At 40.3% G+C, this 21,323-nt stretch overlaps 1 protein-coding gene across 1 annotated transcript in view; it reads left to right on the plus strand.

Annotated features, from left to right (window-relative positions):
• Positions 1-20,865, plus strand: part of SNAP91 (synaptosome associated protein 91) — a 73,728-nt gene extending 52,863 nt beyond the window's left edge. Inside the window, exons 22-30 of the mRNA XM_074819660.1 lie at positions 396-479; positions 6,602-6,739; positions 8,055-8,204; positions 9,565-9,595; positions 10,806-10,917; positions 15,050-15,133; positions 15,204-15,308; positions 18,049-18,149; positions 19,424-20,865. Coding sequence (XP_074675761.1) covers positions 396-479; positions 6,602-6,739; positions 8,055-8,204; positions 9,565-9,595; positions 10,806-10,917; positions 15,050-15,133; positions 15,204-15,308; positions 18,049-18,141 — 797 coding nt within the window. The 3' untranslated portion in view covers positions 18,142-18,149; positions 19,424-20,865. The remainder of the gene's footprint in view (positions 1-395; positions 480-6,601; positions 6,740-8,054; positions 8,205-9,564; positions 9,596-10,805; positions 10,918-15,049; positions 15,134-15,203; positions 15,309-18,048; positions 18,150-19,423) is intronic.
• Positions 20,866-21,323: the final 458 nt, after the last annotated feature.

The raw sequence follows: 21,323 nt of genomic DNA on the forward strand, positions 1-21,323 counted from the left end.
AAACATTAGTGAAATATTCCTCTAAAAAGACTTAATGTGAGTCAGTAGGTTCTGGCTGAAATTACTCCAGACTCTAATTGATGCATTCATCTCTAAGGGTCTTAACCCTCTCATCTAGAATGCTGTTGTTTGTATGGGTTTACTGAGAGGAGTCCCAACTAAAGGAAAAGAGATTTCTTTCAAGTTCTGGTTTGTTGCACCTCCTTTTTTTCACCTGAACTTTGTGTCCATGTTACTGCTCTGCAATAAAGATGGCCAAGCACTTTAATTTTCTTCTTCTGGTGAATGAAATGGTTATCCTTTTTTCATCTTTTGTTTATGATAAGTGATGAATGAATGCATTTAATATTGAACTCTTTTTACTTTTTCTTGATGCTTTCTGGAATTCCCTTTAGATGCTTTTGGAAGTAGTGCTTCTGAACCCCAGCCCACAACCCAGGCTGCTTCTAGCTCCTCGGCTTCTGCAGACCTACTTGCTGGTAATAAAGAACTTCTAAAAACTTCTTATTTTAAGGCAAAACTAAGAAATGGTCTTTGAAATTTTTTATGTTCCTTGGGTGTAAGTGGACTTTTGCAGTGGAATAAAATGCTTGTTCACAAGATTTCTTAGTATTTTAGTTGTCTTAGATTAAAAATGCAGTGATTTATAATGGAGGCACTATACTGAAGTACAAGTTAACTTCCTAGATTATCTTCTTCCCATGCTCTTTGTTTTCCTACCTCCTTACACAAGCCTTATTTTTCTGTACTGTTCACTGAATAGGAGTGTATAGATAAAGTTTCTTAGACTGTAGCAGTACTTAAGCAGTATTGCAGACTGTGCTACTTATCTCTTACTGCTAATTCATCTTTGTTTCTTGGTTGATTTAATTGAGACATGTTACACACTTAAATGTTAGGAGCTTGAATGAATGACTTGGTGGCAGTCTTGCATTTGACCAAGGAGAGAGGGGTGATGAGAGAGCGCTTTTCTGAGCACAAGCGCATAGAAGTGATTGAGACTGTCTCCTTATACGGAGTGAGATGAGGTCTCTGCTAGTGCTGAATGTAGCATCATTGTCACACCCTATTTCAAAGGTTGAAAAAATGTATTGTATTTTGCATCCTACAGAGAAGCAGCTTCAGCTGAATTCTGTTTGTACCATTCTCCAAAATTTGTGTTATACCGTGTATTTTAGTGGCTATAGTGATTGTGCTAAACAGTTGCAACTCTTCCCCATCCCACTTGGAAGTTTGTAGAGAACAAGATCCCAGTATGTCTTCCTCAGGTTTAAAGGAAACTAATGCACTTCTGGTTTAAGGAAGACTTGGCTTGCTTTCCCCCATGTTTCTGAAAGGTGAATTTGTCAGTAGAATGGGTGGGTAGGTTATCCTTCATGAGCTTCAAAGGTGGTTGTTAGCTTTGTGTTGTACCTTTGCGGCTTTAATTCTGAGCTGGAGTGATAGTCTGCCCTTTATGCAACTGCTGACCACTCTAGGATGGTGGGCCCTGACATCTGTTGCTGTCTGTATGTCTGAAGGTCTCTCATGCCAATTTACGCTATGTCAGAAGTCCGACCCTGTGTATGTTTTGCCTTTATATGCTCTTGAGAGGTCCTCCATTTTATGAGGAATATATAATGTGAGATACTGAGGTATCTGCTCTAAGGGCTGTGAGTTGGTACAGGTGGGTGCTTGCATGCTGAAGCTATCTCAGAAGAGGACACATTTTCTAGTACCTGCTCTAAGTGTGGGCATCACCTAGTTGTGCTACAGAAAGGTAGAAGTAGTCTAGATAATGATGTGTATGTCCATTCTCAATCGGTTCCAGTGCTGCCAAGCCAACTACTTAAAGTGGGACATAATGCGTAAATGCATGCTAAAGCTTTAGTACAGGCAGCTTCAGGATTTTAAGGTAGAAAGCCACCTTTTGTTTTAATATTGCTTCAAGAGGTATTAGTCAGTGTATGGATAGCTTAATGCTGGAGATCAGGCTTTAGCTAGTCAGTTCTGAAACATACCAGTCATTTGTGGTTGTGTGTGTTATCAGGGGACTGGGTGCAGAGATGTCACACAGAAGCTATTTCTGCTTATGCAAACATTACAATAGAAAATATTTTGTCCTTATCTGTAACTAAGCTTAAATCCTAATAGGCATTACTCTCCAGATGGCTTAAACTTCAGCAGTGTGCTCTCCAAATCTGATGAGTCACATTAAATCAAAACCTAAATTATAAGAGATGCTATAAGTCTAAATACTCAAGCAGTCCTGAAGCAGTTGGGGTGAATAGATGATTTTTTTTTTTGTAATTTTATTTTACTTTTGCTTTGAACATACATTCAGAAGGGTTCCAAGTAGATTTAAATATTTTTTGGCAGATACAGAGAGTGTGTAAACATCACAGCATATTGCTAAGCATTTGTTCACCCTAGATAATGGCAGATGTATAGCCTGCAGTGTAATCCAGTTTTAAAAGTGTCCAGAATTCATATGGTGGCTGAAGGCTTGTCCTTCAAGGTTTATGAGTGTTTGGTTGTACTGTTTATATGCATAATGTTGCATGTATACTTACAATGCATTGTTGTCTTAAGTGTTCTGCTATCAAGTAAGTTCTTAGTCTCTTCTTGACTCACTGGAAAATATGGTAGAATTTTTTTCATGCTCTTCTAAGCCTCTCAGCAGACAAGACTAGAACTATGCTGATAAATAAGATAGTCTCGCCATTTTCCCTTCTAGATCTTTCTGTCCAGTTAAGCTGTGTGCATGTGTATCCCAGTATGTACTCTAATAGCATGTTCTTACAAGAAATCTTACTTGAATGTGTAAGTAAAAGCAAGCTCAAAATCAGGCAGTTGAGGATGTCCAGACAATACATCTAATTCAGTTGCTGCTGTTTCTGCAGGCTCATTCTGGGTCTTGTGCAAGCCCTAGACAGCTAGGAACTTAATCTGTTAAGGTATTTTTATGGCTTCTGTTCCTGATGTTGCTGTTAAATTGCACAAGGCTAAATGCTATGGAATTAGAACCAGTCATCATGCAAACTTCACCTGAAGCTGAGGAGAACTCTCTTCTTTAGCTGGAGAAACAGACACTTTATGGGACTTCGCAAAAGTTTACATAACTTTCTAAACAGAATCTTATAAATGGATATTAAGTTGTGCCCTGCTGCAAAGCTCCTTGTTCTCACTCAAGAAATGGAACAGATTTAGCTGAGCACAGGATCTTTAGATGGCTCCAGTGCTTTAGGAATTTCTGCAGAATGTCTGCAGTCAACTGCCTTTGTCATCTCTGTATCTTGTCAATCTGCTTCTGGTCTGATTCTTTGGAGATTAATACTTTTTTTCAGATAGCTGAATGTGTGGAGCTTTGCCTTGGGACAGGTGATGAGCTAGGACAGAGCTTGTATGTAATGATCAGAGAACAGGCCAGCATTTGTGATGTTTTAGCAGGTGTCTGCTGCAGACCACCTGATCAGGAAGAGGTAGTAGAGGAAGCCTTTTTTAGGCAGCTGGAGAAAGCCTCTCTGTCACAGGCTTTGGCACTCATGGGAAACTTTAACCACCATAGTATGTGCTGGAAGGGCAATGGGGAGTATGTCTGGGCACAGGTAATCCAGGGGACTTCTGGAATGTATTAGAGAATCTCTTGATCTGTGTGATCAAGAGTACCAGAGTGAGTTCAGTGAAGGGCCACTGAGGTGGTGACTGGTGCACGTGACATATGAGGAGTGTCTGAGAACTGGGTCCATTCAGCCTTAAGAACAGAAGGAAAATGGGAGGCCTTATAGATACCTAAACTACCTCAATGGAGGATACGGAGAAGACTAGGCAGGTGGTTCTTGGAGGTGCATAGCAACAGGAAAAAAGGCAATGTGGGTGGGAAATTCCCATTAAACACTGGAATTTTTTTAGTTTTATCATGAGGATGGTCAGATATGACAACAGGCCTCCCAGAGAGGCAGTGAAGTCTCTCTTCTTGAAGGTGTCAAGGAAAAACTCTGGGCAACCTGATTTGATTAGACTGGCTTTGAGCAGGGTGTTGGGCTGACTGATCTCCAGAGGTCCCTTCCAACCTAAATTATCCTGTGACAAACCTGCTTCAGGAACAGACCTTGGAGTGTAGAGGGCTGATCTCTGATCCCAGTGCATTTGTCCAGATTCAGAGTTGGCATCTGTGAGCGTGTGACTTGCTGTGGGCTAGGATTTGGGTGATGAACCCTGAACTGGGCCTAATAAACATGGGGAAGCTCACACAGGCTTTTGAAATGTTCTTTACTTCAGACTGCATAAAGTAGGCTGCTCTGCTTCCTGCTCCTGCTTCCCTGGCTCCACCCAGTGCTGTTGGTTGGTAGCATCTAAAGGGACCAGTTTAAATTATGATTTGGTTTTGGTCATTGCCTGCAATCTGGCAAGCTTCAGAAGAACAACATAATTTGAGGTTTTTTTCCTAATAATTTCTAATCAGGTTGTATTCTCCTGGATCTGTAGTACATAGTCAGGTTCGCTGTCCTCTCTCAGTTGTGTCTGGGGCCAGTGTATTTGTTCATATAGTCCAGTTCCACAACAAAAGCCTGTCTGCTGGTGGTACAGCAAGTTGTTGGCCTGGTGCCCAGGACCCATTGATGGCACAGCATTCTTGTTTCCCTACTGAGGGTTTTGGTTTGAATACAGTTAGCTACTGCTAACTCACTTCTCTTCTAAAATATACATTTGATGTGTAAATAAGTCTTATGCTTGCATCAAGCGTATGTGTATAAATTTCTCTTATTCTTTCAACATTTGTTTGGTGTTTAGTCTTACTTTGTTCTCTGTGAAAGCAAAGTTTTTGGGGAGAGTGTCTGAGATGTCTCGGTAACATTTGATACAATTGATGCTCACAACTTGAGCACAAGTTCTTTGTTGAGCTCTAACCCCTCTCATAGTTAAATTCTTGCAGATGCTTGATTTCATAGCTGGAAAATGTGCTCTTGTCACTGCTTGTAAGACGTCTGCATAATGTGCTGTAATCTCTATACCCTGTGACCATGAAAAGCAGTTTGGATAAAAAAAGTGGTTAGAAAATCTTCAGAATTTTCTTTATTTTCCCATTTTTAAAAAGCTGACTTCCCACTGAACTGGTAACTAAAGAAAGCTGAAGGAAGAAGAAGAAAGGAATTAGTTGACTGATTAAACAAGAGTGGTACAAACTATCTCAGTAAAAAGACAGAAGGTAGTAATTAGGGTTTAATGTAAATAGAAGATCTCTTCTAAATTGACAAGTTGTATTCGGTACTTAATGTCAACAATGTGACCTTTGGAGTAGCATGTTTAATTTTTCAGATTCCACCCACATGAAAAGATCTGTATTTACTTTGGATGAGAATAGGACTTAAAATGGTCTCTACAAATTGGAGAAAATTGTCTAAAGGAGAAATTTCAAATAAGTAAATGTTCAAGTTTCTGTCCATAGGCAGCAGTGATTAGCTGGACAAATAAAGACAGTGGACTGTAAGGCAGGACGTTCCCTGAAAAGAAACTAAAGGCAGTGGTAGAGTGCTGGCTTATCACTGTCTTGTGCTCAGCTGTGGCAAACTAATACACTTCCTACTCTGATACAGGGGAAAAAATGCAGCCTGCAGGTTGTGCAGAGTAGTCTTCCTGCTGTATTTGTGTAGTCACAGTTGGAGCACTGAGATCAGATCTGATCCTTTCTATGTAAGAGCAGCTGCGAAAAAACAAGGCTGAGAGACTGAAGATGTAGTATAGAGGTCTTGGACATAACTGTCAAGAAGCGATTGAATAAGAGGAATGGCTTGTAGACTAAAGAGAATTGAGAAAGTGTCATATGTCTGTTCTCATTTTGATGGAGTCTTTGCATATTTAATCAGTTTCTAGAGTCTGTAGATAATACAAATAAGCTTAAATTGCAAGGGGTATCAAATTATATAGACGGCAAGGGAGGGATTTTAAGAATAGTCAAGCATGGGAGTGCATTGCTTACAGGCTGGAGAATCTCCATGACTAAGGTTAATGTATATATTATAAACCCTATATTTATATAAATAAACCCTACTCATGGAGATTCTCTAGCCTACAAGCAATTCACTGTGGATGCTGTTGATCCTGCTTTGGCATGTGAGTGGAAGAGGCAGCAGCTTGAAGACATCTTGATGAGGGAGACCAGGATGTTTTAAGATGGTGAGAGAGGCTAAACTGGATTAGTAAAATGCTGCCTTCTGAATTGAGATTCCAGAGTAGTTGGTGATCATATGCTTTTCTTGAGTTAGTCCTCTCTTTCTCTTTTTCTGAACTAATCCTTGTTTGTTGTATTCTGCCTGTGAGATTACTTACCTAGAATGATAGTGTGTAGTACTGGAAGAATTATGTTCTCTACTCTGTTGGTCTGCCTCTGCAGAAATCTAAATAACAAACATTAAAGTCTTTATTGGTGACTCTCACAAAATCTTAAATTTCCTGGGTCATACCTGGCATGCCAAGTATGCTTGTGTAGTACTGAGTTATTTACAATGATCTAGTAAGAATTGTCTCTATCATTCTGCCTTCTGTAGATTGAGTTTTTGTTAAACACAGCCCAACAAGACTGATTCTAATGTCCACACCTCTCTTATGTGGCTTTTTCAAGGCTTTGGAGGTTCTTTTATTGCTCCCTCCCCATCACCGTCCCCAGTCACTCCAGCTCAAACCAGCTTACTACAGCCTAACTTTGATGCAGCTTTTGGAACAACAACTCCAACGACTGGCAGTTCGTTTGATGCATCAGGTGAGCCACAGGGTTTCTTCCTGTGTATTTTCTAATGTGTTTTATGTGTTAGATGAATTAATGACACATTCAGGCTCTGAACACAAGCAATATCAGTGATTTCCCTGTTCCTTCTGTCACATCCCCCACCTTGTCTGAGTGGGACATGACACCTTCTCTACTGGAAGAACTCAGGGTGGTGGTTAGGCTGGTGTGCGCCCAAGAGCTCTCTGTACCCATTTTTTATTCTACCGTGTCAGTAAAAATCAAACTAGTGTGAACAACATCCTTGCATGTGCTTGATTGCATGAATCAGGAATTATGCAAGAAAGACACTGTTCTGTAAATCAAGTATGTAGGCAAGTCATCTTCCTGCTGCTGCTGTTCTTGAGCTTGCATGGCACCTAAAGGTACACAAAATGGAGACTGAGGTCGTGTTCTTTGCCTGACTATAAGCTTAAACTTTCGTCACTGCTATCATTTTGTTTGTATCTCTTCCATTCTATATTTTCCATGCTGGGTCCTTGCTACAAACTTAAAATTGGTGAGTTCTGCAACTGTACAAGAAAAAAAGGTTGAAGTAGTACTGCTGCTTGGATATTTGATTGCTTGCCAGTGCACATGCTACCCCTTCCTGTTGACTTAACATTAGCACGTACCTCAAATACAGATCAGAAGATAGAATGCTGGCATGAGATGTACCGCCGGTTTGACTTCAATGGATCTAAAAAATGAACTTCTGAGTTAGATGGCTGGATTAAGGAAGCTAGCTCTGTCAGTGTGGATTGTTCTGGTTCCTTCTGATCTCATAAGATGTTAGTAGGTTTCCCTGATGCCCTGCTGCTTGCAAGTAAATAGTAACATCTTGAGACTTTCAATCCTGTTGCTGTAAGATGTCAAGGTATAAGACTGCCTTTGCCACAGTAATTCTGACCAGTGTTTGCTGCAAGATGTTAATTTTAAAACCCTTTAAATTAATATCTCCTGACAAATGTGTATGCATCTGACATCTCTCTAAGGATGGCTATAAGAAAAACAGTGTCATGTGGAAGTGGTGCTGTATCTATGTAGATTCAACTCTCCAATTAAAGTCCTTCTAGGCATGTCCTCTCATATTAGTTCTCATCGGTATAGCTCTTTCAGGATTACTGTACATTCAGTGTCTAGTAAAATAACATGCATGCCCTTGTTGGCATTACTTTTAATGTCAAATGGTGTTTTGTTAAGACCTGTGACGTGGTTGTCTGTGCTATATTTGTTGGAGCAAGAGCAAAGTGGCAGGTAGTGTTTTTCTTACCATGGCTGCTGTTCTAACCCACTTTCCTTTCACTTCCAGTATTTGATGGCTTAGGTGATCTTCTTATGCCAACTATGGTTCCTTCTGGTCAGTCTATAGCTCCTTCAGCCACAGCAACAGTCCCTGCTTCAGCAGCAAGCAAAGGCCTCGGAAGTGATCTTGATTCATCTCTTGCAAACTTAGTAGGCAGTAAGTGACAAATTTTGGTTTTAAGTGGTGTGCATACAGCTATGGTATTTCCACAGAGCCAAATACCTGTCTATTTTAGCTTGCTTCAGTGTCCTCCTGTTTTCCTGGGAGATTGGGGAAGCTATAGGCAGGAATAAGGCCTGATTCAGACAGCTGGTAGTCAGGGTTTGTACTTTGTCCCTCTTTTTGCCCAGGATCTGAGCCACATAATGGGATCTGTTTGGTAGGTATGATTTGCAATGTGTGAATGTCCCAGGTACATTCAGGGGCACATCAGACTTTTAATGGATGTGCCCTTGTGTAATAACAGATGGAAAGATGAAAATTGTCCAAAGCATCTGTGGAATTTAGGAAGAAAAGCTGGTGGACAAAAATAGCTGACTTCTTGCTTAATGAGAGGAGTAGCAGTGGGGCGAGGAGTGCACAACAGCCAAGAACACACCTTTTCTCAGACAGTGAACTTTCCAAAACATATTCTTGAAATGCTAAACTAAAAAATGTTCTCTTTCCTATAGTAGGAAAAGGGCTAGAGCCTTTATAGCCAGAGATCAGTAGCTGCAGCCCTGCAGAAAACTTGAGGTCCACCTAGCCGAAGGTGTAATACTACTGAAGGTGTACTTTGGAGGATTGTGTAAATGGAATACTGCATTAGTATATGTAAATGCACCACCGCAAAGATATAACTGACCTTATGATGCATACTCTTCTGTTAGGTGTGAGGGAATCTACCATGCTTAGAAGTCAGCAGGACTCTTAATCACTTGAAATCTCTTCTGCAACTCATTTGGTATATCCAAGTTTGGGGGAGAAAAATCAAACATAGTAATTTGTGACTTACAGGACTTGTATTGGTCATGTGAAAAGAGTATTTTTTAAAACTTAGCTTAAAACTTCTTCCAAAGAGTAATTAATGAAATTACTTGGAGTTTCAGTGTATGATAGAGCAGATAAAACAGTGCAAAACTTCCAGGTACCATTCAGATTTATGTGTATGTGAAAAATAACTTTTTATTTCCGTATGTGTAATGAGGAACAGAAACTAGTGTAGTCATTCATGGTAAATAGTTTGGTGCTCTCAAATAACTTAGCATTTTGTAGACCTAAATATATTGTTACTTTGGTTTGCTTACAGAGCAAAGTGGCTTCCTCAAGTAAAAGACCTCTGCAGGGTTTGTCAAAAGTTTGTCCTAAAGAAGGAGTAGATGTGGCCAGTCCTCTGATGCTGTCTAAATGAAGACAACAAAATATGTATTACTCTCTATAAGCCCATGTGCAATGAAATGTGAGCTATTACTTTGACATGCTTTAATTTACTAAACACATGACATCTGGTTTTTCCTTTTTTTCTTACAATTTTCAGATCTTGGAATTTCTGGTACCACTTCAAAAAAGTAAGTTCAACTTCGTTTAAAAAAAATAATTTCAATTCTGCTGTATAGTCTTACATTTATTTCAGTGTTTATTAAGAATCAATTAATGGTTATGTATGTGCCCCCTCCCCCCAAGAAAATCGGTTCAGAAAAATTCAGGATAAAGTGTTCTATTCTGTACAGGTTCACTGAACAATTAAGGTTAAATGTTCCTGACATAGTTTTTAAACTTGCTGCCTTTAATATGAGTCTTAGAATTTTTTTCTGTAAATTACTGTCTTCGTATTGGATAGCTGATTTCCAAATAACTTAAAATGAACAAATTCTCCAGATAACAACTTGTATAGCTCCCCTCAGTAATCTAGGCTAATAGTTTTGTTATCTTTTTACAGACGCTGGATGTGCTTATCATGTAGGCATTGGAATACTTGTAAAATAGAAAAGAAGTTCATTCCATGCAGTGAAAAGCTTCTTTTTGCAAGAGGAAATATTTACAGCATTTAATTTATTTTTGAATGTATTTTCTTATTCTGATTGCTTGCTTCTGAGCTGAGTCTTCCTCTGAATGCAAAACCAGTTTATGATGTGTGTACTTCAGAATGTTTTGTGCTTCTGTGAAGTTGATAGGAGGGATATGTATAAACACGTCATGAGGTTTATCCCCCAAACTTAGCTTCCTTCAATCTATTCATTCAAATGGTGTATCTTATTCTGGATGAAGCAGCCTCTAACAAAACCTTGTTTTGCAATAGCCCTTTTATTCTATGAATGATTTGTTTCTCTTGTATTTATCAACTTTTTTCAGAACTGAATGCTTTCCTCCTTCAGCTGTCTGAGCAAGATTTCCAGCAATGCAATGACCTTTCAAAGACTTCTAGGAGGCAGCTCTACTGCCTGGCCCCAGTAGAATAGGCAGTAGCAGTCTCCCTAACTTGCAAGGGTATATGCAATAATATGTTACCTTCAGTCAATACTAAGTAAAACTTCTCTTTAATCCTCACCACAAAGGCCATAACCATGTAACTGATTTCAGTATAGAGTGTACTGGTGTCTATTGCTAACAAACCTTTGAAACTGAGTGACACGAAAAGTGTATCTTTCTGTTAATAACTTAAACTGCATACACCATAAACTAATATAGCTGCAAGTCTAATGTTAGTGTATACTGCAACTGGTTTTCATTTTCAGTGTGAGGGTATGTAAATAGTAGCTCTGTCTCTCTCCCTGTTAGGGGAGACCTTCAGTGGAATGCTGGAGAGAAAAAGTTAACAGGAGGAGCCAACTGGCAGCCAAAAGTAGCGCCTGCAACATGGTCAACTGGTGGTGTCCCAAGTGGTCCATTGGTAAGTTGTTTATCCATCGATACCACTGGTGTTGAAACATCAATATTTTGTGAGACTATGGCAGCATACGTGTAGGCACCGCTGCTGTCTACTTGAGCTAAAGAGTTTGCTTCTGTATAAATGATATGATTGTTTCAAGTCACATCTTTAAGACCAGATTTACAGCTGGCATAAATAAATCATTGAGTCCAGATCAATGCAAATACACTAACATATGTATCAAGATGTTACTTTACATGTACACTTAATACCTGTGGGCATTTCCAAGTGTGTGGTTAGGCATATAGGTCTTGCCAGCACCAGGCCCAGGTTGATTGCCTAAAAGACAACGGTATTGATCCAAAGCTGAAGGAAGGAGAGAAAATAAATTTTTCTCAAGCTTTCCAGAATGAAGTAGATAAAAAGACTACGCAGTATTCACACTGATCAGGTGATTGTTGTTAGATTAGAAGTGGGTGGCTTGTTTAGCAGAGCAAAGCAGTCCCTGGAAAAGTTAAGATTGCCCTGTAAAATGTATCAGGAGGCACTAACTTTGAAAGAATAGGGTTGAATTGAGCTAAAAATCTAAATTTGACACAAGAGCAACTTGCTCATGAGTAAGCTGCAAGAGTAATCTGAAGAGAGGTCATACCTCATCTCATCAAAGTCACACATGGCATAAAACAGCCTCCATTTGAAAAAAGTTAGTTTGGGAAGGAAAGGACTGTCAAGGGGGAGCATGACCTGTTCAGTTCCATGTTGCCCCAGCCAGATGCTAATTTGACTCTAAGCATGTTCCAGCTTATTCTTTAACCATATAGAAGATACAAGAATTGACTGAACTTGGTACTTCATTGAATGTATTAGTTGTAACGTCAACTTTTTTCTTAATAGAAAGGCTGGGCAATACTATACAGTGTAAGTGAATTTTTTTTGATCTCTCATTGTATGTACTTACTAAACACACAGGTACTAACAGCACCTCCCCTGCACTACAGTTATTACTGCTGGCTTAAAACTAGCTAGAAGCTGCCTAACATGGCTGCTCTTGGACTGTGTGTCCAGCAGTCAATTCTCAGGCCATGTGTTGAATATGGTAGTACTGATTAACCATTTCTGTGCTGTAAGCTTGAAAATAATGGCTTCAAACCGTCTTTGCTTTACTTGGACGTGAACTATCTGATGACTTGTACTACCTGAAATTTCTGACTTCTGTAACATCAGCCTGATCCTGTAGTAGTTTTACCATCTGATAAGTAACTAGCCTTTCTGGAAAGCTGAGTAGCTTTGATAGCATTTCATGAAACATGGGTGCTGTATATATTTTTTCAAATTCATGCACTTAGATATTTTGTGTGTGGTCAGTTGACCCTGACTGGATGCCAGGTGCCTACCAAAGCCCCTTTATCACTCCCCCTCCTCAGCTGGACAGGAGAGAGAAAATATAACGAAAGGCTCGTGGGTCAAGGTAAGGACAGGGAGAGAACTCAGCAATTACCATCATGGGCAAAACAGGCTCAACTTGGGGAAAATTAATTTATTGCCAATTAAATCAGAGTAGGGTAATGAGAAATAAAACAAGACTTAAAACACCTTCCCCCCACACCTCCCTCTTCCTGGGCTTAACTTCACTCCTGATTTTCTCTACCTCCTCCCACCCGAAGCACCACAGGGGGATGGGGAATGGGGGTTGCAGACAGTTCATCACTTGTTTCTGCTGTTCTTGCTCCTCAGGGGGAGGACTCCTCACACTCTTCCCCTGCTCCAGCATGGGGTCCCTCCCACAGGAGATGGTCCTCCACAAACTTCTCCAATGGGAGTCCTTCCCACAGGCTGCAGTTCTTCATGAACTGCTTCAGCATGGATCCCCCACAGGGTCACAGACCTACCAGCAAACCTGCTCCAGCGTGGGATCTGCTCTCCATGGGTCCACAGGTCCTGCCAGGAACCTGCTCCAGCATGGGCTTCCCACACGGTCACAGTCTCCTTCAGCCATCCACCTGCTCCAGCGTAGGGTCCTCCACGGGCTGCAGGTGGATATCTGCTCCACTGTGGACCTCCATGGGCTGCAGGGGCACAGCCTGCCTTATCATGGTCTTCACCACGGGCTGCAGAGGAATCTCTGCTCTGGCACCTGGAGCACCTCCTCCCCCTCCTTCACTGACCTTGGTGTCTGCAGAGTTGTTTCTTTCACATATTCTCACTTCTCTCTCTGGCTACAATTGCTCAATTCGGGTTTTTTTTCCCTTTCTTAAATATGTTATCACAGAGGCACTGTTGCTGATGGGCTCAGCCTTGGCCAGTGATGGGCCATCTTGGAGCTGGCTGGCATTGGCTCTATCAGACATGGGGGAAGCTTCTAGCAGCTTCTCACAGAAGCCACCCCTGTAGCCCCCCCTAACTACCAAAACCTTGCCACACAAACCCAATGCATTTTGAAACCAAAGAAAAACAGATCTGCAGGAAAAATAAATTTGGAGACCAAAATGAAGTTTTCCTTCACGTCACTGTTGAACCACTTGAGTTTTCGTCACTTCTTCCCTTCCTAGTGAGCTTTCACCTTCTGTATTAAAATCAGCAGAATTTCCTGAAAGCCCATTCCCTTGAGTGACCCTAGTGCTTTGAGGCAAAAGTAGATTCAGTTTGTGTGGCCATTCTCTTGGCATCTGCCTAACTGGATTTTGAGCTACCGTGTGTTCCTGCGGCTGCAGTCAGATCACTACATCTGATGTATCTGATGTCATTAATCTGTGTCTTTCTATTCCTTGCTTTCCACACCTGAGCGTCCAGATGTTGGTTTTAGTTTGGGGACAGCTGTGCTGCTAGTGCAGTATAGCTTTTAATTGAAATGCTCCCCAGAAAACTTTCAGACTGAAAAACAGGTTTGTAATTATTAGCCAGAAACTGTAGGGCATTTGTTGATAAATGAATCTGGAATAGGTTATCTTCATTTGTCTTCAGTTTCCTAAGAAACTGGCATATTTTAGTCTGGAAGTAAGGATCAACCAAGGGCACTAAATGTGGCATTCAGAGAAGTGGACTGTGCACTGAGTAATTCCAACATATATCCAGAGACACACTGTCCTTTGAACTGAGAGTGTGCTAGCTGCCCTCCAAGTGCGGTGGGATATAACCGACTCAGGATAAGTGGTAAGGATGTGGAGGCTCAGGCATGACCCTACAGCTTCTGTAATAGCTTGAGAAATTGTGCCAATATACTTAGGCTGTACAACAGCAGTGAAGAGATTCCTGAAAATCCTATTACCATTTTTAAATCCTTTCCTTGAATGCTTCCTGCCTGTCTTCAGAGTTGTTAATAATTTGGATTGTCTATACTTCTGTGAAGAGGAGAGACTTGGATGCTTTCAAGTTGACCATGCATGGGAGGTTATAGACAAGGGAACCAAAAGGTGTGATGTGTAGGTTCTGCTAGGTAAGTGGGGTGGCCTTGTCCAGGGATTCTTTTGTGCTGTATATCCAGTCAGCCTACTAAACTAACAGTTCTCTCTTCCTGAATCCTGATGAAAGATCACCGTTTTTTCCCTTGTGTTATTTGAATGAAAATCATAACAAGTTAAGCATATGAATGAAAAGCATAACAAGATAAACTAAACTCTCATTAGTAAAGTATGTAATGGTTGTGATTGTGACTGAAGTGTGTGAAGTTATTCTTTAACTTAAATGAATCTTACTGCATAAAAATACTATTTTTTTTCAGTTGGAAAATAATTATAGCAGTTATTTCCCTTAGCTTTACAATCTGCTTAAGCTTTTACTAAAATACAGTACTACAAATGCTATAGTATATTGGCTATCAGTTATGAAATTGGGATGCTGTCTTATGCTGTAGAAGGAGGAAAGTACGTATCTTCCAGACTATTTTGAGTTGTATTCAGTAAATAGATTCCATTCATGAAGAGAATGGAGTCTGTCACCCTTGCTTTCTTACAAAAAAGCAAGCTGAGCATCAGCATAAGGACTCACTCAACTCTCATTCTTTGAAGCATTGTGGCTTTGAGGTTATGTATTATCTGCTACATAATAGTCCTACTTTCCAGAACAACTTTGAGAATGCTGAAGACTCCTTGTGGTTTCCAGATAGTTGTGTTACAGAGATTCTTGCATTTTTTATTTTTTTAAAAAAAATTTTTAGACAGGAGCTGTTCCTCCAGCAAGTGCTGTTCCTGCCACAGGAGGTACTCCACCTGTCCCACAGCCAGGAGCAGCATTTGGGATGGTGAGTCTCTTTCAATACAGTGTTCTCCTTCCTTCACCCAGAAGCCTACTCACAGTGTGTCAAATTACAGCCCCCAGCAGGCGCAGGCGTACCCATGATGCCCCAGCAGCCAGTTATGTACGGGCAGCCTATGATGAGGCCACCGTTTGGAGCTGCCACTGGCCCTGGTGTACAGGTTAGTGTTACTGCCACATGAATGTTTAATTGCTCTTCATTTCTCTAGAAAGTAGCTTGTGTGTATGCATTATCTCAGTTCAATTCTAGCTGTAGGTCTGTAAATGGGATTTTTTTTTTTATACTATCGGCTGTCTAACTTGCAACAGATCACAGGGACCACCTTGATTTTTTTTCAGTTCGCTTGTATGAGACCAGTGGGACAGGTTTGAAGTCTCCTACAACTAACTACGTCCAGGACCTGGTTTTGGGGGATATTTGAGTAAAGCTCAAAGTGGAGCTGATGGACATTCCTATTATGTTCAGAGCTTGTCAAAATTTACTAGAGCTGCACTCAGTATCTTCCCTCCCAGCCTACCAAGAGATTCCTCAGAAAACTGACCTTCTGCTTATGGACAAGTTAAGGTCTCCTGTTCTTGGATGACAGCTGTTTCTCAGAAAACACAACTTTATCTGTTTCAGGCTGGTAGCTTGCTGGATTTCTTTCAGTGCAAAAGCAACTGCATTCAATTATGAATTACCATAGTGTATGTAACATTGGAGTGCTCAGGATGCACACTTCTCATAGCAATGCACAAATTTATATACTGTGGAGTAAAGTTTTTCTTCTAATTTACATTAAGGTGGAGGACTGCAAATGAATAATCTTAATATTCAGTCACTCTGTATTCTTTTGTAATGACACTGCTTCATTTTTCATGTTTTTAAACTATATTTACTGAGTCTGACTTTGTGACAATAACATACTTAGATATAAAGGGGACATAAGTTTGGCCACCTAAAACCAAAGCAAATCTATTTTTAATTCTATACTAATCAAAAATAACCAGGAAACATTGTGTCATAAGTTACTGGTTGCTGTGGGTATGAGTCCTTTCTTTAACATGATGAAAAAAAACCCTAATGGATTAATTAGTGATGAAGCAGGTTGAGTGAATGGAGGCATGCCATCCTTCCTGTTGAACTGGGTGGTATCAGCTGCTTCTTGTAGTTTCCTAAGGATTCTTTTTAACTTGAAGCTAATAAGTTCGGAAGTGCAGCACTCTGTACCCACTCTGATGCAAAGCTTTTAGCTCATAGCCACTAGGTGATGCAACATAAGTCATAATACCTGTTCCAGGCTATTTTTTCAAAGTAGAGTTTAGTTTGTAATAACTCTGAAAAGGAAAGAGCCCTTACAGAGGAGAGGCAGGGAATGACTTAGCTGTAGTATTTTGCTTCTTTGTAAGTCAGAAGTCCATCTTGCCTTTCAAATAGGGTGAGAGATGGAAGTTGATGCTGCAACTATAAATCTGACTTGTAACACTTGAAACTGAGCCACCTCCCTTTTTTGCAAATATTAAGCAATCAACCTGTAGCAAACCACACTTTTGAAGTAGGGAAGCACATTCCTGTTGAAATTTTTCTGGGTTTTCTGTGTAGAAATGGGAAGAACTTGAATCTGCTCTAAGTGAGAAGGTAGGTTGTAGGTATTGGAGCTCTGCATTTCATATATAACTTCTTGGTCTTGCTTTTCCTCCCACTTTAAAACTGTCTCTGCACTTATATTATCAAGAATTTTTATTACCAACAATTTTTTTCCCTGAGAAGGGTAGTCATCAAGGTGCCAGGGCTACATATAAAATACCTCTAGTGCTCTGAGTAAGGTAGGGATGGGGAGATGTAAGGACAGGATGGGAGAATCATTTGGCTCCCTAGTGAGGAGAGTTTCATGAAACCTGAAAAACTGACATTTTCTGTAGAATAACTGATGATCTTTATACCTTCCAGAGGAGGAACAGAGTATAATATAGTCATGTCTGCAGTACACTTTGGACTCTTATTTGCAGTACCAATGTAGAACAACTTGTACTTTGGGCCCCTCACTACAAAAAGGACATTGAATTACTCGAGCGTGTCCAGAGAAGGGCAACGAAGCTGGTGAAGGGTCTGGAGCACATGTCGTACGAGGAGCGGCTGAGGGAACTGGGGTTGTTTAGTCTGGAGAAGAGGAGGCTGAGGGGAGACCTCATCGCCCTCTACAACTACCTGAAAGGAGGTTGCAGAGAGCTGGGGATGAGTCTCCTTAACCAAGTAACAAGCGATAGGACAAGAGGTAATGGCCTCAAGTTGAACCAGGGAAGGTTTAGACTGGATATCAGGAAGTATTTCTTTACAGAACGGGTTGTTAGGCGTTGGAATGGACTGCCCAGGGCAGTGGTGGAGTTCCCATTCCTGGAGGTGTTTAAGAGTTGGGTTGACATAGCGCTGAGGGATATGGTGTAGTTGGGAACTGTCAGTGCTAGGTTAACAGTTGGACTAGATGATCTTCAAGGTCTTTTCCAACCTAGATGATTCTGTGATTCTGTAAATGCCAGTTGCTGGGGTTTTCAGACTTAACTCTGCAGCATGCATTCTGCTTGTTCTGCACCTTGGTGTTTAACATCTAACAATTGCTTAACTTCTGTCTGGGTTGATCCTAACACCATTGTGTCTTACAGGGAGAGTGGTTTGAAGGTGCACTAATTAGGATATGCAGTGTCTACAGCCTTATCCATTAAACAAGCCAAACATTGTTAACCCTGTAGTAAGGTTGGAGTCTAAACGATGCTTGACCAGAATAGCAACATGCTGAACTTGCAGGAAAATGAGAACTTTGTGTGTTTGCAATGTGCTTGTGTGAGAACCAGCTATATCTACCTAATGCTTGTGTATCCTTGTCTGCTTTGTTTTTTTTCTGCCTTCCTGGCTGGCTCTGTTAGCTTTCTCCAAGCCCAACTCCTGCTACTCAGAGTCCCAAGAAACCTCCAACAAAGGACCCATTAGCGGATCTTAACATCAAGGATTTCTTGTAAACAATAAGGTATTCTGTGATTGCCTGCCTAAGCATGTTACGCTTGTGGTACGTGTCTGGCACACAGATGTTGATTAGGCTGGTAGTTTGAAATATGACTGATAAAATTGTAGCTTCAGAGATAGGTAGAAACATGCACTGATAATGTGGTAGTTTAAACAGAAAACCAAATTCTCTGTCCACACTCTTAATTTTAGCCTGAAAGCTTGACTTCTGGCCAATTTTTTTTTTGCCAAAAGTGAGTGCCAGGAGAAGTTATCTTCAATCTATAACTTCCATTATTGCCTTGTTTCCCTTCAATCCAAGGGTTCGTGTTTTTTTGTTTGTTTTTTTTTCCCTGAAATTAATACTGAAACAAATAGAATCATAACAGGCTACAAACACTGGGGGCAAAACAGTGCTGAAGAGGCTTGTTCCAGTCTTGTGGGTGTGGAAACAGATTTGGTATCATAGGTGTGAAGGGATCAAAAGTGGCAAAACTTAACATATCCTGATCATCAAGGGAAGGTTGTTTGCATCTCTCAGCTGCTGCCAGCTAATGTCCTCCCGCACCATACAATTTTTCAAGGCATTGCTTTTCTGAATGCTAAGGCATGAGGTCCTGAGCAGTGCCATGTAGAACAACAGTGGGGAAGAACAGAGGAGTAAATAAAGAGAAAAAATGGAGGAGAAGCAAAAAAACAGTACAGCAGAATGGAAGGAAAGAAAGTCAAAAACATTACAGTGAGGGTTTTGGAGAAGGATGCGAAGAGGGCCAAGCAGAAATACCAGATTAAACACTTAATGCAATTAAAAAATAGTAATGCAGAAGTAAGGTAGGCCCTTTATAATTAAGACTAGAATAATTCACCAGGTGAGGAGAGGACAATCATTACATGTCTTTAAAGTGTTCTTCATAAGTCAGTTTTCTTATAACTTAATTCTAAGACTTGTTCTAAGCCCCCTCTGCACTGGATTTAGGAGCAGTGGGTGGGATCAGGCTGGTCTTAGCAGGCACCACCCAGTCCCACTTCCCCTTCTCCAAATTCTAGCCCCGGGGAGGTGTACCTGGCACTTGGGGGAGATGGCCAAGAGTGGAGATGCACCTTCATTGCTGGGACTCGCTGCTTTCAACTTGGGTTTATAGTAGACAGATTTGTAACTGTCTGTGGAAAGACTGCTGCTTCATTAAAAACTCATAACTCCTTTGAGGTGTGAGGTGATGAGCAAATTTGGTGCTCTTTCTAGAACATGCTTTATCTAACTTGTTCCAGTTTTCATCTACTACTTTTCTATATTCACAGCTGCAGTTTTTCTGACTGGATGATAAACACGTGAGTTTGGAATCTACAAATGGATGCTCAGAGTTTCAAAGTGAGCCACCAGTACCAAACCCAGCGCTTACTCAGACTTTCTCCTCCTCCTGAAACGTGTAGCACAGCTGTGAAAGTGAACATTAGGAATGTGTACTACCTTAGCTGTTATCCCTACTCTCTCGAAATTTGTGTACTTGGGTTATTTGTGTTTTACAATTTAAACAATGGATGTATGTTTCTGATGCCTTCTAGTGCTTTTCTGAACCTATCCTATGGGGACAGATTATGCAGCTGTTGTTTGGTGAGCCATTTGGAGCGATGTCTGTGGTTTTTGAAGGTTTCAATGTATATAACTTTTTGAGGACACCTAAAATTTCCCTAGGACTCAATTTCTCCTTTATCTGTTATGAAACATAGTGTGATAATACCAGATAGTAAGAAAAATACTTATGAAATTGTGTGAAATACATGTTTTGTTTTTCTTTTCCAGTCACAGGAATCTCAATTGTTGTGAAAAAAGGTTTTATTTTTGTGGCACTGTATATGTTAAGATAATTTAAAGTAATATAAAGATAAACTTCCGTAACAAATACTTTTTCGATGATCTACCAAGAATGAAAAATCATATCTGAAAGAATACCATATTTATTGCTGGTTTTATTTTTAAATCTATTTTAATTATTTAAGTTTTTGCACTTAAAATTGGCATATTTATCGGTTCTTGCTAAATGCACTGAAAATAAGTAAAGGGTCAGTTTTTCTCCATGTAGTTGGAAAAAGCAACTATAGTTGTGCTGGCATTAAGGAACTTGAAATATGAGAGCACTCTTTGGTATATCTGTAGTCAGAACATTACAAGTGATGTTACTCATCTCTGTTCAGTTCTTACGTACATCTCTTAATTTAGTGCTTACCTGTGTATGCCTTAGGCTAGTGTTTTCTCCATTGCCCCGAATGCGCTGTGAGTAGCTTTTGTACTATTGGTGATTAGATTTAATTCTGATCCAGAGATCCATGCCCTTTACTGTACATACTGTGTTTCTTTAATTTTTATTTGTTCTCATACTGTTTCTGCTGATGGCTTGGCGTAAGATCTTGACTCTTCAATGAGGTCACTGTTGATCAGTGTTACAAGTGGCTTGGCAGTTCTCTGTAAAAACATACTGGATTGGAAAGATGTTAACCTAAAGTCTTTCAAATTAACTATTTAATCAATGTATGGTACCATTAAAAGTGGTTGTATCTGAATTTGCTGTGGGGATAACATACACCGTAATGGGAAAGTTCTATAAAAAGCTAATTTCAAAATGGCTCTTCTTTGTATTTCAGTTTAAAAAAAACCCAAACGAACAACCAAACAAAAAACAGAACAAAAACCCCCAGTGCATGTGTGCCCTCTGAGATGCAATAAACACCTTGATCAAAGTAAATATCTTGTTGCCAGTTTCATGATCATTGAGATGTTGAGCACAATAATATACTTAGAGAGGGGGGAAAATGGATGTAGGTCTTGACACTTGCTCAGGCTGCTGCACGTGGCAGTAACTTCTGCTGGTACTTAAGCAGTACAGGAGAGATCCATACAAAGTCAGACTGAGCTCAAAGCCATAAGTGAAGTGGGGAGGGGGAAAGGAGAATTCATTAGTTTGACCTATAACACCTTAGGAAGCTTCATTAAAACTCTTCATCTCCTTAAACTAGAACAATATTAGAACTGTGAAAGTTCCTGGTCCTGGTTTCTCTCCTATGAGGTATCATTCAACAGCTTATTGAGTGTTAGCACAGCTACGATGCTACAGGAATTGTTTGTGCTGTGGTTTGTCTTATGGCAGGATGAAAGGAGGAGAAAATGTTTCATACAGTTTAGTACATTTAAAGTCTTTCTGGT

The sequence above is a fragment of the Strix aluco genome, chromosome 3 (assembly GCF_031877795.1).
Source record: "Strix aluco isolate bStrAlu1 chromosome 3, bStrAlu1.hap1, whole genome shotgun sequence".
NCBI lineage: Eukaryota > Metazoa > Chordata > Aves > Strigiformes > Strigidae > Strix > Strix aluco.